Genomic DNA, 16,272 nt, shown 5'->3' with positions numbered 1-16,272 from the left:
ACTAATCCTTGAATCTTGAAGAACGACCAGAGTGCTCTTAACGTCGTTTGAAATGAGAAACAAAAACTTTTTCCAGGAATGTGTTGAAGTCAATGCTATCGATATTAAATTAGTATACTGTTATATTATTTTCTTCAAGTTATCAAGTCTTGCACTGTTCTTTAGATAGAAAAGGGAGGCCAAGTCAAGGATCACCATGACTATTTAGTGGTTCACACGCATGATGAAAGTATTATAGAATTGGTTTCTGAAACTAGAGGTGGCTTGATATCCGATGGGTGCCATTTCTTGGTTTCTCAAGTTTATGTTCATCAACGCCTTGATTTTCTCACATGTTTCGGGGGTGGCATCCTTCAGTGCTATTCCTTCTAATGCCATCGATTACAAGTTCAAGAGATTGCCTATAAAAATGGAATTACGACAGCCACCGTCTCCACCTCCACCACCTCAGCTTGCTACAAAGCGTGGACCGGGTCACTGAAATTTGAACGCCTACCTAATTCGGTCGTGTAAGCAGAGATTACATCCGGGTTTTTCAAGGTTGTAGATTCAACCGATCTTCCTCACTTTCAGTTTAATTTATAGCAAGATTGTTGTTCTTGAATTGTATTTGAAGTTTATTAAAATGGGTTTGTAAGGTAGTGGAGATGACTTAAGAAATGTTTGAGAAAATAAATGGTCCAATAATGGAGTCTTGGAGGAGTGCATAAACTGGTGGTTAATGGTTTTCCGGCGACAAGAAAGTTACCAAAAGTGATTCTGGCAAGTAGCATAGGGACAAGAAACACCATTAATCTGCCTCCTATGGAGTTTAGGTTCGCTTTCGTAGTTTACGTCAATAGTGATTGTACTGATACTTATGGTAATGGATTTGTTTTCTGGAAATTAACTAATTCCTATATATCCAAGGAGAGAGATGGGGGGAAAAGCTCTCTTTCAAAAAACCCAGCCACCGTTCCAGACAAACATAATTCCTTCTCACAAACACAGAAAACAACCTGATCTTCCATACAAGCCATATTACCCCCAACCTCAGCTACCATCCATCACCTTAAACACTCAAACTTTAACAAACTACCGTGGTTTTCACCTACAATGTTACTTTGAAAACTTCCCAAGTTGGGTCGATTACCATAAGCTCAAAGACCGTTTCAGAAAACAGGGCAAAGTTATTAAGTTGTTTGTTTCTCGGAAAACAAATCAAGCAGGAAAGCATTTTGGCTTCGTCACCATCCTCTCGAATCTGTCAGACAAAACTCTGCTAGAATGTTTAAATGACATATGGTTTGATTCCTACAAACTGAGAGTTAATGTGGCTAAGCACAGAAGAAAAGATGAAGTGATGAAACAGAAAACAGTGGGAACAGGGAAACAAATATCCAAGCTCAACAACAAAGCCAAGGCCCCCATCCGTGTAAGAGACAACCGAAGCTATCTTGAGGCAGTAAGATCAGGGAGTCAAGTGCATCAAGCGTCGGATAATGCCACACCACGTCCTCATAACTTCATCTCTTTCAACACTACAGATGAGGAAATTCTATGGTTAAGAAATAGTCTTATAGGCAAGATATCTCAGGGAGTAGATTATGCACAAATCAGACATGGATTAATTCAGCTAGGCATCTGCTTCTCTGCTGTCCGTTTCCTGGGGGGTTCCCAGGCAAACATAAGCTTTGATGATGAGAAATCTATGCAACAAGCCATGCAGAAAGGTATGGAATGCTTGAAGCTCTACTTTGATGAAGTTCGCCCGTGGACGGAAGAAGATGTGATAGAGAGTCGTCTAGCATGGATCTTTTAATTCTGTCATGAATATTCTTTCTTGGAATTCCCGTGGCTTGGGCATGATGAGGAAACGAAGAAGAATCACGAAATTAATAACAGAATATAAGATTGATATATGTTTCCTGCTGGAAACTAAGCTAGCTAATTGTTCCATTGGCTTTGTATCTTGTATTTGGAATGAAAATCATGTGAGTTGGATTAGTAATGATGCTCAGGGATCAAAAGGAGGTCTGCTTGCTATGTCGAAAAACACTAACTTTGAAGTCTCTAATATTGAATATGGTCATGGTTGGATCGGTTTATATGGTAAACATGTTCACAGTGATTTTCATTGCTTTGTTATTGGCATCTATGCTCCTTGTAAGTATCAGGACAGACAAAAAACTTTGGGATGATCTCATTCTTTTTAAGCACGCTTTTGAAGTTCCCTGGATAATAGCTGGAGATTTTAATGAAACACTCTCTCAGAAAGACAGAAACAGTGGAATCTGTCATCTTGCAGGCTCAAATTCTTTTAGCAGATTTCTGCAGTCTTGTGAGCTCACTGAATACCCTTTAGCAAAAGGTTATTTTACCTGGTTCAGAGGAAGGTCCAAGAGCAAACTGGATCGTATGTTCGCAAACTCATCCTACCATCTTCACTTCCCCAGTTTATCTCTTCGACGACTTCCAAGAGAGTTCTCGGATCATTGCCCTTTAATTCTATCTAGCTTCTTGCAGGACCATGGATGGCGTCCTTTTCGTTTCTTGGACTGTTGGACTCAGTACCCAAATTTCAAGCACATTATTGAAAACTTCTGGAATGATGCATGCTCCCTTCACCCTGGCCGCTTTAAATTTCTCTAAAAGCCCAATCATATTGCAGTCAGATTGAGGCAATGGAATAAGCTTGAATTTGGAAATCAAGAAGCTGCCCTTCAACGAACCCTTTCAGCTATCAACATACTAGAGGGAAAATGTGAAGAAGAAGGTATAACCGACCAAGAGCAAGAGCATCTAGATTTTTTGTTGAAAGACCGCTGGGTTCGCAACAATCACATTGAATCTATTTCGAGGCAGAAATCAAGACAGATGTGGTGCAAATTGGGTGACAGAAATAACAAGTTTTTTCACTTGATTGCCAATTTCAGGAAGGCTAAATCATCTATCCTTAAAATCCACCATAATGGCAACACTTTTGATTCTCAGCAGGGTATTAAGCAGGCTGCTGTGGATTATTTCTCTGAGCTGTTAAATCCTTTGGGTTTCAAATGCCTCTCTAAAGAATCCTCTGAATGGCTGGAGCAGGAAATCACAATGGAAGAAGTGAAGCGCAGTGTAAAGGGTTGTGATGGGTCAAAATGTCTTGGACCAGATGGTTTCAACTTCAAATTCTACAGATTAGCATGGGATTTTATTGCTCAAGACATTCTCGATATAGTCTTAAGCTTCTTCAGAACAGGAAGGCTACCCAAAGGAATCAATACAACCTACGTAACTCTCCTCTCCAAGACAGTAGAACCCATAGAGTTTAAAGATTTTCAGCCCATTAGCATGATTCATGGTATCTACAAGATCATTGCCAAAATCCTTGCATCCAGACTGAAAACTGTTATGCAATATATCATTAGCATTAACCAATCAGCGTTTATAGTAGACCGCAACATTATAGATGGCTTTATGATTGCAAATGAGCTGGTGAGTGATCTAAAAAAGTGAAAAGCGGCAGGTCTGATTTTCAAGATTGATTTCCATAAAGCCTTCGACTCAGTCTCTTGGGACTACCTAGATGATATCATGGGTTATATGGGGTTTGGCAAAAAATGGAGAACCATGATTTATGAATGTCTTTCTTCATCAAAACTCTCGGTCCTCATCAATGGATCTCCTTCAAAAGAATTCTCTGTTCGGCGAGGATTGCGTCAAGGAGACCCGATTTACCCTTTTCTGTTTGACATAGCTGCTGAGGGCCTCTCAGTCCTCTTTCAAAGGGCATCTAGTGGGAATATTATCAAAGGGTTGCAATTTGCATCAGGAATTTTCGTCAGCCATCTACAATATGCAGATGACACGTTAATATTCATCCCGGCAGATATTGATCAGTTAGTTCAAGTCAAAAGAATCTTAAGATGGTTTGCTCTGACTTCAAGCCTTCATATAAACTTCCATAAAAGCTCCATTATTGGTATCAATGTCGACGATCACTTGTGCTTGCGCTTGGCTACATCTATTTTTTGCAGATCAGACTCCCTCCCAAGCAAATATCTTGGCATGCCACTAGGAGCCAATCCATCTCGTATCTCTACATGGAAGCCAGTGATAGAGAAGTTTCGTAAAAGGCTTCATATGTGGAAAGGGAGATTACTAAGCATGGTTGGTCGTCTATGTCTCATTAAAAGTGTCCTTAATTCCCTGCCTATATATTTTATGTATGTGTTCAAGATGCCAAAAGGGGTAGGCAGGCTTCTTTCATCCATCCAAAGACGTTTCTTATGGTGTGGATGTACCAAGCAAAGATCTTTCTACAAGATCCAATGGAGACTAGTGATGCGCGATAAGAAACAAGGAGGCCTCGGTGTAGGCTCCCTTATATCGAAAAACAGAGCCCTGCTGCTAAAATGGATTTGAAGACTCTCTTCCCTAGGTACAAGTTTATGGAAAATGATTATCTCTTCGATGTACAATCCAGCTTATGAGAATGGGTTCCCAATTTTCTACAACTAACCCTCCAAGATCTGGAAGGATATTATGTCCATTGTTCAAACCGACGTTCACCATGTCTTCACGAATCATTGCAAATTCATGGTGGGGAATGGCAGTTTAACATCCTTTTGGCTAGACAACTGGATTGGTGACTACCCTCTCAAAACAACCTTCCCTAGGCTATATCTTTTGTCTTCCTCTAAATTTGCTTTGGTGGCTGACATGGGTAGATGGAGCAATGAAATTTGGCTCTGGTCCCTACAATGGCGCAGACCTTTATTTCATTTTGAACAAGAGCAACTATCACTTTTATCATCCTTGCTGGAATCCAAGCCAATGTTCTGCCACAAGATGGATAAGAAAATCTAGACCCTCAACAGCGATGGCCTCTTCAGTGTAAAATCTTGCTCCAAAATGATGGACCAGCTGCTCTACGGTGGTGCCAAACCATTCCAATCTTCTGTTTGGATAAAACTAACCCCACCAAAAGTGCAACTTTTCCTTTGGCTCCTTGTCCAAGACAAAGTAACCACAAGAGATTTTCTATTTCAGCATGACTACCTAACCCTTCAGGAGTCAAGATGCGCTTTCTGCAATAAAAGCTTGGAATCTTCAAGTCACCTCTTCATTCACTGCCACTTCACTTGGAATATATGGATGAAACTGCTTTCTAATCGGGGCTTTTGCAGTGTTTTTCCAAAATTTGTTGATGATATGTGCTACCAATGGTCTTCTATGGTTAAAGACAAGCAGCAGAATCTCTCATGGCAGCTTCTTTTCTCATGCGTTGTTTGGAATCTTTGGCTTCACCGAAATGATGTTATTTTTAATGACGCTACCCCTAACCTTCAAATCTGTTTCTCCATGGTGCGTCAAAGTATTGCTTTATGCCTGAGGCTTGATTCCAACTCTTTAGAGCTTAATATAGAGAATGTTTAGTCGGGAGGAGTTGGTTTCTTATGATTTGTTTGTTCCCCCTTTTGTTGCTCTCCCCTGTTTCATGCAACAGTTTTTGTGCTTTCCTTTCCTCTACTTGTTCATCTGATGTAAGTTAGGCTATTATCTTTGTAGCCTTTTTCTTAATAAAATTTCGACTATTAACAAAAAAAAAAATTCCTTATATTGAGTTTAGTTGCTAAGATATTACTATTCTCACAAAACATTCAGATTTCAGACAGAACAAAATAATGTAAATAATAACTAGTGAAAAACATGAAGAAATTCGCGAAGAAAACACATACAGACCCATATTACCATATTTATTCAAGTCTCCAGTCATTGCCAAGCAAACATCCAATATACGCAAAAAGCCTTTACGCCAATCCATTTTTACTTACTTAGATTTGTTTTAGGAACACCCAAATGCTTCATATGCAAAATCTCAACATGTGTGCAAAACGAACTCACTTTCGTTCATCATTAATTTTCAGCTAAATTAAACTTAATCATCATCATGGAAGGACCAAAACAAAACCCGTCAAGACAATTTTTTCTTCCATTTTTATTTTTACTTTCTAATTCAATCCACAAGGCATATCAAACCGACAACAAGACATCTTCATTTTACCTTTTAATTTAAATAAACAACATTAAAGAAAATGATAAAACTATACTTTTAAAACCCGGCCCGGCAGGTCGACCCGGGACCCGACTAACCCGAGGCTGGAACCGGGCTAGGTTTGTGAAAAAATAATAGTTAAAAAACCCAGTTGACCCGGCGACCTGGTTGACCCAACAAGACCCGGTAAAAAACCAGGTTGCAACTCGTTGACTATTTTTTATTTTTTACCAAAACGACGTCGTTTTGATTTGTAAAAAAAATTGAGGTTGATCCAGAGACCCGGTCAAAACCCGTGACCCGGGCCTTGGGCCGGATCGACCACTGGGCCGAGTTTAAAAACATTGGATAAAATAGAGTAATAAAATATCTAAAATTTTAAAAATTTATAGGTTAGTAGTTTATTATTATCAATAAATATTGGGTAAATCATATGCTATACTTGTCCACATCACTTGCAAAACAACTGAATCTACATTTATTTATTTATTTTTACTTTTAAGATTTACTCTAGTACTTTAAAATTGTGGGTAATGAAAAAATAAAGTATCAAACAATACTTTTTCAAGTGAAACAATAATTTTAGATAAAATGTAATATATATTTTTTAATTTCAATTATATGTATCCTATTGCTGTACAAAGTCCTAAAATTCTTATCTTATCGCTATACAAACTTTTTTAATTTATTTAATTTGGTATCAGAAACGCATTTCAAACTGCATACATGGCTGGCCACATTAATCAACATCAAAGACTGTTTATATTATATATATATATATATATATAAACAATTAATATTGATGAAATTATTATAAGTAATTCCAATTGAAAGCAATTAACCATTCAATTATTCAATTGAAATATTTGGGCAACATGTGGAATGCCGAGTAGGGTGGGTCCATTTTACTCAATGGACAGTAAACAGGAATGTGGAGATTATATGGCGTCAGAAATCGCGGCAGCAATGTTGTAAACTGGGAGATCGTAATACTAAATTTTTCCATATAGTTTCTAACATGAAAAGAAGCAAAAACATTATCTCTAAAGTTCTTTATGCAGATGTTCTTCACAGCGCTCCTCTGAGAATTAAGGAGGCAGCTTCTTCCTTTTTCTCGGCTTTGTGTACAAGACCACAGCACAAGCGAGCTCCGTTGGGAGAGGTGGGTTATAAGAAGATAAATGTAGAGAAAGCTTCTTGTCTGAAAAGACCGGTATCAATGGAAGAAATCAGTTTGGGATTGTGATGGTCAAGATCTTCCGGGCCAAACGGTTTAATTCAATTTTAAATTTTATAGAAAGATTTGGAATTTAATCTGTTATGATTTATATGATCTGGTGAATGAATTCTTCCGATCAGGCAAGCTTCCGAAAGGTGTAAACCATGCATATGTTACTTTGATCCCTAAAAAACAAACACCAATAGGATTCTTAGATTACAAACCTATTAGTATGGTAATGGTGATCTCATTTCTTACCTTCAGCATGCAGCGACACCCTAGTCTTTTCTCCAAATGATCTAAACTCTTTGAAAATAATCAACTTTCTGGTTCGCTGTAAGCCCGTAAGCCAGCCGGTTCTAGGAGAAATGCACATCCTGTTTAGAGGCTCTTTGAATGGGAGATTGCCTTTCCGCCCCTTTTGCAGTCAACGAACGTAATACCTATAATGAGAAAGAAGAGGGACTACACCCATTAGCATTCATCCCAGCGAACGTCAGACTTTCCGTGAGCCCTCAGCCATTTGCAGCGAAGGAAGGATTAGTTGCGTAAGAAAAGGGAGTACAGTATCCTCCGGTGGTTTGAATTATGTCCTGGACTCAAAATAAACTTTTATAAGAGTTCAATGATCGGTATTAATATCGATATATATGGTATAGAGTACAACTTTGATAAACTCAATTTATTGTAGACATGATTTTTTGCCTTTCACTTACCTGGGGATGCCCTTAGGATGTAATCCTAAAAGGATCGATCTGTACATGGAAACTAATTATTTTGATGCTCATAAACAAGTTGTCAATGTGGAGAGAAAAACTGCTTAGTATGGTCGGAAGAATATGATTAATCAAAAGTGTCTTAAATTCCCTTCTATATGATATATGTTTGTTTTTTTAATGCCTATAGGAGTCACAGGGATACCTACCAGTATTCAGAGAAGATTTTTATGGGCAGGTGTCTTTAAACAAAGGAAAAATTGCAAGGTTCAATAGAGTATCATAGTGAGAGAGAAGGATAAAGGTGGTTTGGGTATTGGTTCTTTGTTGGGTAAAAACAAAGCAATGTTTTACAAATAGATATGGTGATTAAGCTCAATAAAAAATTCTAGATGGAAGGAATTAGTATTGTCAAAGTGCTAGCCTAGTTTTGCGAATGGATTGTCATTTTTTGATAATAATTGTCGTACGTGTGTATGGCATCGGACGATCGTCCACTCTCAAGTATTTATCCAGATAATCGAGAAAATTGAAGACACAAGAAATTCTTGTTTTTTATCAATGGAAAGAAGGAATGAGAGTCGTCACCTAGTATTTTAATCACTAGGAACTCTAACTGGTCTCAAAGATCGAGCACGGGGACTGATTGCGTAAAGAAAAGGTATTGACACCCCAAATACACCCTACTTAAGGTAAGCTACATTGTTTAATTGTCTGATATATGTTAAGGTCTAATTGTTGGTCTGTCTATGATTTAAGAAAAGTTCTCGGTATAATTCTTGTTTTTTGAATTTTTGTTGTATGAAAAATATGATATGGAATTTTTTTTATATGTTTTGAGAAACTTGGCCGTATGTATGAAAACAAAAACACATTTTTTTTTGTTTTATAATTTTTTTTGCAACATTTCAGAGAAAACTAGATATTTTAATACTATATTTGTATCTTTACAGTATAAAAATACAAACTGATATTAATCAAAATTGATAGAAAAACTTGTGAGAAAATCACAAATTTTTTAAAAGAATCTCCGGAATTTTTTTGTCTTTTTTTTATATATAATATTATATTATATATTATTATAAAAATATAATAAAATAACATTGGGTTGGGCCCAACTCAATAATCTAGGCTAAGCCCGACCTATTTGGGGCCAAGTTCAGCCCAAAAAGTAACTGGCCGACAACGGCCCTAGACAGGGGCTGGGCCAAGAGTGGCCTAAAGGTGTTGGGTCGGTTCGGCCCACAAGATATTTTTCTTCCTTTTTTTTGACTGAACCGGACCCGGGTGGAGAAACTCTCCACTATTCACTTGCAAAACAGTGGTGACGATGAAGAAGACGAAGAAAAAAAGGAAGGTGGTTGACCGGGCAGTGGTGGTGTTGTCATTGGCGGTGTTGTGGCTGCAGGCGGTGTTTCCAACGATGGAGAGAGAGACTAGAGAGATCTAGAGAGAGGTTATTGTTCTTCTTTTCTCCTATGTTTTCCTTCTTTCTCTTCTGGTATGTCTCTCTTTTTTTCTTGTTCCTCTCTGTTTGTTTGTCTTCCTTCTATTTCTACTTTCTTTTCTTCTCTGTTATTTGTTCTCCTTCCCTCTGTTTCCTTTCTATTCTTTCATCAACTCAAATGTTGTTGGTGTGGCTTGTGTCACTTTCCTCTCTCTTCTAAATACTACCCTCTTACCACACTCCCTTTGGATAATCAACATTTTGGTGAAACAATCCATTTGTGCTCGATGTGCACCTAACTAATCCATTCCAAAGATCAGATCAAAATCATGTAGGTTCAAAGGCATTAAGTCCACTCTTAACTCGTATCCCCCTATATATAGTCTAAACCCTCCATATACATTATCAATATCAACATTTTCTTATAGAGGTGTAAAATCAATTACTCTCAAATTCATTCTATTAGGCAACATATGCAAGTGATTCACAATCCGATGTGATACAAAAAAATGACTTGGTGTTGGATCAAACAAAGCATAATCTTGCATAGATTCTAATTATAATATACATGTCATAACATCTGATACAACTCTTATATTCTCCTGAATCATAAAATAACAATACAAGTTTGAATTGACAGAAGCAAAGTGCAAATTAAGATAAATTGTGTATACACATATCCAAAACAACACATTAGCCTGGCGGCATCGGACTTGAGTCACACAACCTATTGTTATTTTACGCTTGCATCAAAAAATTAATATAGTCCAAAGGTAAGGAATTGTTAGAGTTTATTTCATGGCATGAGTTCGAACCTTTGTAACAACAATTAAATGGGATTCAAACCTGTCTTGAAAGAATCAAGCAACACACCATTCAACCACGCTCTTGTGTTGGTATTCATTAAACATGTGTGCGTATAACACAGACACGTAACATACATGCACAACACAGACAATTTCACTTGGCAGCTGGCAAATAACAATAAAATTGCAGAAAGCAAAGGATTGCAATTAAACAGAAAAAACTTGCACAATATCAGAAATATCAGGTCCTCAGACAACATTTAATTCTTCATCATTTTTTCTTTATATTATATTAGTCATATAAATAATATTAATATGAATTGGATTGACCCATCATAGATGATCCAGAACCATTTTTTCCTTCACAGACATTATAAAACAACCCTCAAGTTTCTGTGCTTAATACATGATGAGAATCAATCAAGCTGGTCTTATTCCTGAAAGCAATGAAAAAGCAGAAATTTTAAAGGAAGCGTCCAAGGACTTCAAAACGCATCACTTGCGTTTCAAAACAACAAAAAGTTGAACTTTCTTGCTTGGCAGCACATGGTGAGGAAACTCCTCAAATTTTTTAGCGTATCGGTTAAACAATTCATCAATAATTTCACTTCCAAAGTGTTGAATGAGCATTCTCTCCATGCCAGCTCTTACGTGCATCACGATTGCCTTCCCCATGCTGGAGGTGTTAGTCATTGATGCGTGGACTCCTGGACTTGTCAGCTCCATTTTTTCAATGTCAAAGCATCCATTCTTCTGTACAAGCTCCATCATCTCCTCAAGAGATGGTACATACATTGGCAAGTTAAAAGAGTCCACTTGAGCTTCGCTTATCTTCCCCTGCGCGCAGCAGATATTAGTAAATATATATTTGTCATTTGTGCTACTCCCCATATAATTAATATGATGGCAGAATTGTTAGAGAAGACATCACATGGAGGCACTTAATATTATGTAAAAAAAGGATAGACAATACACTTATTCATTTCTAGCAATGCTAATTTTATGGAAAGTTTCCTTCTTAAATAAAACAATACAACGCTTGAATTTCTAGGACTCAATACATAAGATGGACTCAATGCATAAAACGTTTTTAGATATTATATCACAAAGGATATTTTCTAAGATATGTATTTTGCACTTTAATTATTTGACTCACCTCTTTTGCCATATCCAGTAAGCTGGACTCCAAAAGTTCAAACATGGCCCCTGTAAATGTTTGGGAATAAGGGATCCCTGTTGGGTTGGCTGGGAAGCTCATCACTGCCATCCCTCCAGACACCATCTCTTTTGCTCTAGCATCTAAAAAGATCTCTATGCCCTTAGCATATTGGGTAGCATAAGCATTTACCACTTCATCTGGGGCATTAATATAGTGAATCCGCCCCTTGTTCCATGATGGAGAGTTCTTGTCTAGTAACTCTTCGGGCGCCTTGGAGAGGATATGGAGTGCAATACAAGAATAAAAAAAATGAATAGAACCCTCAGGAAACAATCGGCCATGGAAAGACCCTGGCACGCCCGCTGCAAAGTATTGCCTATTGGGAGGGAGAGAGGAGAACAGAGTGTTGAAATCATTTGATGTTAGATCATTAAAGAATACTTGGAATTCAGGCTTTTGATTAATGTTGAGGTATTGTGCTTGATACTTCCTTTCTATAGATTCTATTATATTTTGTATTGCTAAGAAGGTATTTGGTCCAACCGAACATCCAACATCTACAATACGTATAGTCTTTGAAGTAGAAAGCAGAATTTTCAGGTCAAGCTTCTCAGCAATTGCCTCGCCAATTTTTTCCTTTGAAGCATTTACACTATGCCCCTGCAAATTTCAAAGCAAAATAAGATTACATGTTATAGTTGTGAAATAACCATCTCGGTAAATAAAAACTTATATTATAATAACTTTTTTTATATTATTCTCTAATATATCTTATTAAATAAAAAAAAAAAATTGAACTTTAAACTTTCAGAAACCCATCACTATTAGCTGTGAAGTTTAAACTTTTAACTGCTTCATTCAAAAAACTTCGTATATGGGAAGAGATTTCAAAAATAATTTTAAAAACTTGATAATGAACTCGAGCATAAATATATCCATCCTTCGTAATGAGATTTTTGCATGAGAAATCATTCACAAATCCTTTATATAAGTAGATATTAATAAATATATATATATATTTGTTATTAATGTTTTTCCCCATAAAAATTGATCAGTCAACAATTCAGAGAAGCATTAAATACTCTATAATCTATAGTTTTATTATGGACTATAGTGACTAAACCTGAAACCTGAATGCTAAGTGTATTGAATAAATTACTTCTAATATATCCGATATTTTCTAAATCACCTGCAAAAAGGAGTTTTTGGCGTAACTAAATCTGCCATCTCCACCATTCATTGCATACAACTCCGGCGTTGTGGTAGCGCTGGCCCCCATCTTCAATTCTCTGTCGATAATGTAGTAACTTGTAATGAGTGTTATGCTATGGCGACGACTCTTGGTTTCCTTATATAGGATTTTTTGTGGACACAGGTAGGCTGGGAGTGAATATATAATTTTAATAAATAAAATTTTGGTAGTCAACTTTCCTTATAATTAGTTGCAGGAAACGTTGAATAAAAGATTTGTGTACTGTATGAATGCTTCGAGCTAGTAATTGCGGCCCCGCAGGAAATGGAATGCAATAATGCATCCTCCATATTTATGAAGAGGAAGACATCAAAAGTCTTTGACTATATTGCGAGATCTACTCTTCGAATTTAACATACATTAAATCGCCAGCTTTTCTATACGCGTTTTGTATTAAAATTCAATAGAATTGATGCTAGGTTTATGGCTCATATTGAACCAAGTATAAGCTTGGAGTAATTGTTAAGAAATTTGAAGCAAAGATCAACTGAAATTGGTCCCCGACTTTGAATTTATGGCTCTCGTATTGCGAGATCCTACTCTTATCTGTTCATTAAGTGTTCGGTTTTTACAAGTAGGTGGAGAATTTGTAACATTAAAATAATGTTTAGGAGTAGGATAACGGTAGCTAGCTTTTCAAAGTAATTTTTATTGAAAAATATATTAAAATAACATGTATTTTCCCCTCTACTTTCATATGAGGATCGATTCTCTATTCCCCAAAGGTAGCTCTTTCTGACCCTTACACCATAAAAAGAATACCAGTTTCCAATCGGACAAGAGAAGCAATTCGAGTCACCTTCTTTGTTAGACCGACAGACTACATGAGACCCAGTTGCGAGCAATAGCGTCTTACACTTTCCCAAAGACCAATACAAAAGCGATTCGCCATAGTCTAATCGATCACGGAGGACAGCCAATGACCGAGCTCACAGTGGAAGAAGTTTTTATATCATCAAATCAAAATAATCTAGAAATATTAAAAAATTAATTTTAATAAAAAATTCAAAATTTTAAAAAATATAAAAATTCAAAATTTTAAAAAATATAATTTACACTGTATTTCCAAATAATGCCTAAAATAGTTTGTGTTAATGCATGATCACAAAAATATAAAATGCCCAATAGGATTTGGCTCCAGAGGTCTAATCTTTTCTACTTTTTTTTCTTTTTCTTTTTTCTCTCCTCTTCTTTGTTTCCACAACTGATTTTTTTCAAGATAGCAAAGTAGGTTGTCATTTATTTTGAATGTTAAATTCAATCCTTATTATTTAATATTTTTTTTAATTTTATCCTTAAATATTTAATTAATCGAAAATTGAGATTTGTAACTTTTTTAATTTATTTTTTATTGGGTTATATCTATATCTTAATCTGGATCATAGGTTTGACATTGCTTTTTGAAATTATTAATTTATAAAGTTAAAAGTTTATAAAAATAAATAAATAAATAAAAGAATCTTCTTATTAATGATTTTCAATAATATTACTGTTCTGCTTGCTTCTCTGAAAACCCGAGCAAGAAGATGAAGAATATTAGCTATCAAAGACCAACCACAACCCTTAGCCTGGTTGAAAGTCAGCAACAAAGTCAACTGCATCTTTAGAATCTCTCACTTATTCCACGAATATTATCATAAGTGCCGATCCCTTTGACTATCTATCTATTCTGTTGGCTTTGCCTTATTTGTATTCGGCCATCACCATACAATACCAGTTCTTGGCATGATTTAGAGCCGATTGTTTTTGTATTAAAAAAAATTAATTTTTTTTATTTTAAATTAAATTATTTTATTGTTTTTAAATTATTTTAACATATTAATATTAAAAATAAATTTTAAATAAAAAATATTTAAAAAATCAATCACTACCCCAGTAATATCATATTAAGTCCAACAAAATTCATAAATATCTTAATTTTTATACGAACTGACAGAAAAATTTACTAACACTCTGAACGAGACATGACTGATGTATCAATGATGTAATGATATGCTCCTTTGAATCTTCGACAGGTACTTAGGTTTTTTTTGGGTTAGCGGTTTGCTGTGTGTTTTTAAAAAATTTAAATTTTTTATTTTAAATAGGGCCTCTGAGATTTACCTCTTGTTTTTCTTCCTTAATTTATACTCCATTTGTTGTTCCGATTTGCTGGTCTAGATCCTGCAGTTTATGTGCATGAGGAAATTCAAGTTTTCAAATCCATGCAAGAACAATAATAGTTATCGTCATCTCATTTAAATTTATTAAAACATCATCTTAATTAAAAAAACCTCTTAATTTACTCCAATGGATTGGTCTATTAGTTAGTTAGTTAAAAAGGTATAATTTCTTTCGTGACTTACTGTGTTCAAATTTTGGGAGCCAATACACAAGGAATTAATTTATTAAATTTCGGGAATGCATATCAAATTAAAATTAATATGAAGGATGTGTTTTTAAGATCCTTATCTCCAAATTAAAGAAATAAAAAACACTTATCTCCAAATTGAATTTCATCAGGATTACAGTGGTACCATTTTTTAAGCAAATACATTATTCCAAAATATGAATATATTAACGAGGATATTTTCAGATTTGTATTCATTTTCTTCGTAAGTTTTTCTTTTTTGGTTGTAATCTGGATAAACGCCCCAAAAACTTAAATCAAACGTGAAATAACAATTTGTTAAACCGTTCACTGTGAAGTTGACCTCCCTGTAGATGAGCTTGAACCTTAACTTCCCAATCACTAGCAAGTAATTTCCTCATATTGAGTTTAAGTGCTAAGATATTACTTACTATCCTGACAAAACATTCAGATTTCAGACAGAACAAAATAATTTAAATAATAACTTGCTCCAAGGGACCCAAGTCCTCAAGCTGGCCAACGATTGTAATTTAATTTGAATTTTGAGAATTAACGAGTTAGGAAATCCATAACTATAATTTTTGCTATCTGACAATCTAAAGATGTCGAATGGTTGAAAAGATGTCTGGTGGGTGTTATCCCTCCTAATGTGGATTATACTGACATCAAATCTAAGCTACTATGAAATGGGAAAAACTTGATTCGTTTTAGATTTTGGGGTGCAACTCAGGCAGTCATAACCTTCAACACACATGAAGCTATGATGGATGCGTTAGAATCAGAGTTTTTGGATTGGAAAACCATCTTTGAAAAGCTTAGAGAGAATGGAAATGTACTGACACGGCGTCAGGCAGGATTGCTTGGGTTAACATCTCTGGTCTACCTTCAGCAGCATGGAACAAGGACTGCATCAGCTCTGTCTTAACAAAATCAGGGAAAGATTATTGAGTATGATCTTAGTAGTATTAGCCACAACTAAGTTTTTGGAGTTTGAGTTTTACTTGGTACAACCTCTCTTGCTCCACCGAATGATACATTTAAGTTAGAGATTGATGGCGAGAAGGTAGATATTACAATATCAGAGATAAATCCATCCCTTTGTCCATGTATATCATCTACTAAGCATTCCAAGGATACAACTCTAAACTCAGAATCTGAAGATGAAGATACACGAACTGTAAACGATGACAAGGCTATCCCCTCTGACCAACCTCATCCCAGGAAAGCTGATGTTGATGACGTTGAGATTATTATTAATCAGTGCCTTGACAGATTGGAAAAGGCTGCTATCTTCGATC

At 35.9% G+C, this 16,272-nt stretch overlaps 1 protein-coding gene across 1 annotated transcript; it reads right to left on the bottom strand.

Annotated features, from left to right (window-relative positions):
- Positions 1-10,553: 10,553 nt before the first annotated feature.
- Positions 10,554-12,725, bottom strand: LOC18108158 (loganic acid O-methyltransferase). Its single transcript, XM_006371012.3, has 3 exons — positions 12,562-12,725; positions 11,370-12,032; positions 10,554-11,050 (listed from the first exon to the last, which is right to left on the bottom strand). The coding sequence occupies exons 1-3, from the start codon at positions 12,649-12,651 to the stop codon at positions 10,709-10,711; spliced, it is 1,095 nt and encodes a 364-aa protein (XP_006371074.2). The 5' UTR covers positions 12,652-12,725; the 3' UTR covers positions 10,554-10,708.
- Between the last annotated feature and the right edge of the window lie 3,547 nt (positions 12,726-16,272).

This window comes from Populus trichocarpa, chromosome 19 (genome assembly GCF_000002775.5).
Source record: "Populus trichocarpa isolate Nisqually-1 chromosome 19, P.trichocarpa_v4.1, whole genome shotgun sequence".
Classification (NCBI taxonomy): Eukaryota; Viridiplantae; Streptophyta; class Magnoliopsida; order Malpighiales; family Salicaceae; genus Populus; species Populus trichocarpa.
This window is presented reverse-complemented; position numbering and strand designations above follow the sequence as displayed.

What these genes read in the sequence shown, in the direction of transcription:
- LOC18108158 (XM_006371012.3), bottom strand. Translation starts at nt 12,651, where the DNA reads ATGGGGGCCAGCGCTACCACAACGCCGGAGTTGTATGCAATGAATGGT. An exon ending in CCAAAAACTCCTTTTTGCAG is followed by an intron (nt 12,033 to 12,561) that starts GTGATTTAGAAA and finishes TGAAATTTGCAG; the next exon opens with GGGCATAGTGTAAATGCTTC. An exon ending in TACTGGATATGGCAAAAGAG is followed by an intron (nt 11,051 to 11,369) that starts GTGAGTCAAATA and finishes TGCTGCGCGCAG; the next exon opens with GGGAAGATAAGCGAAGCTCA.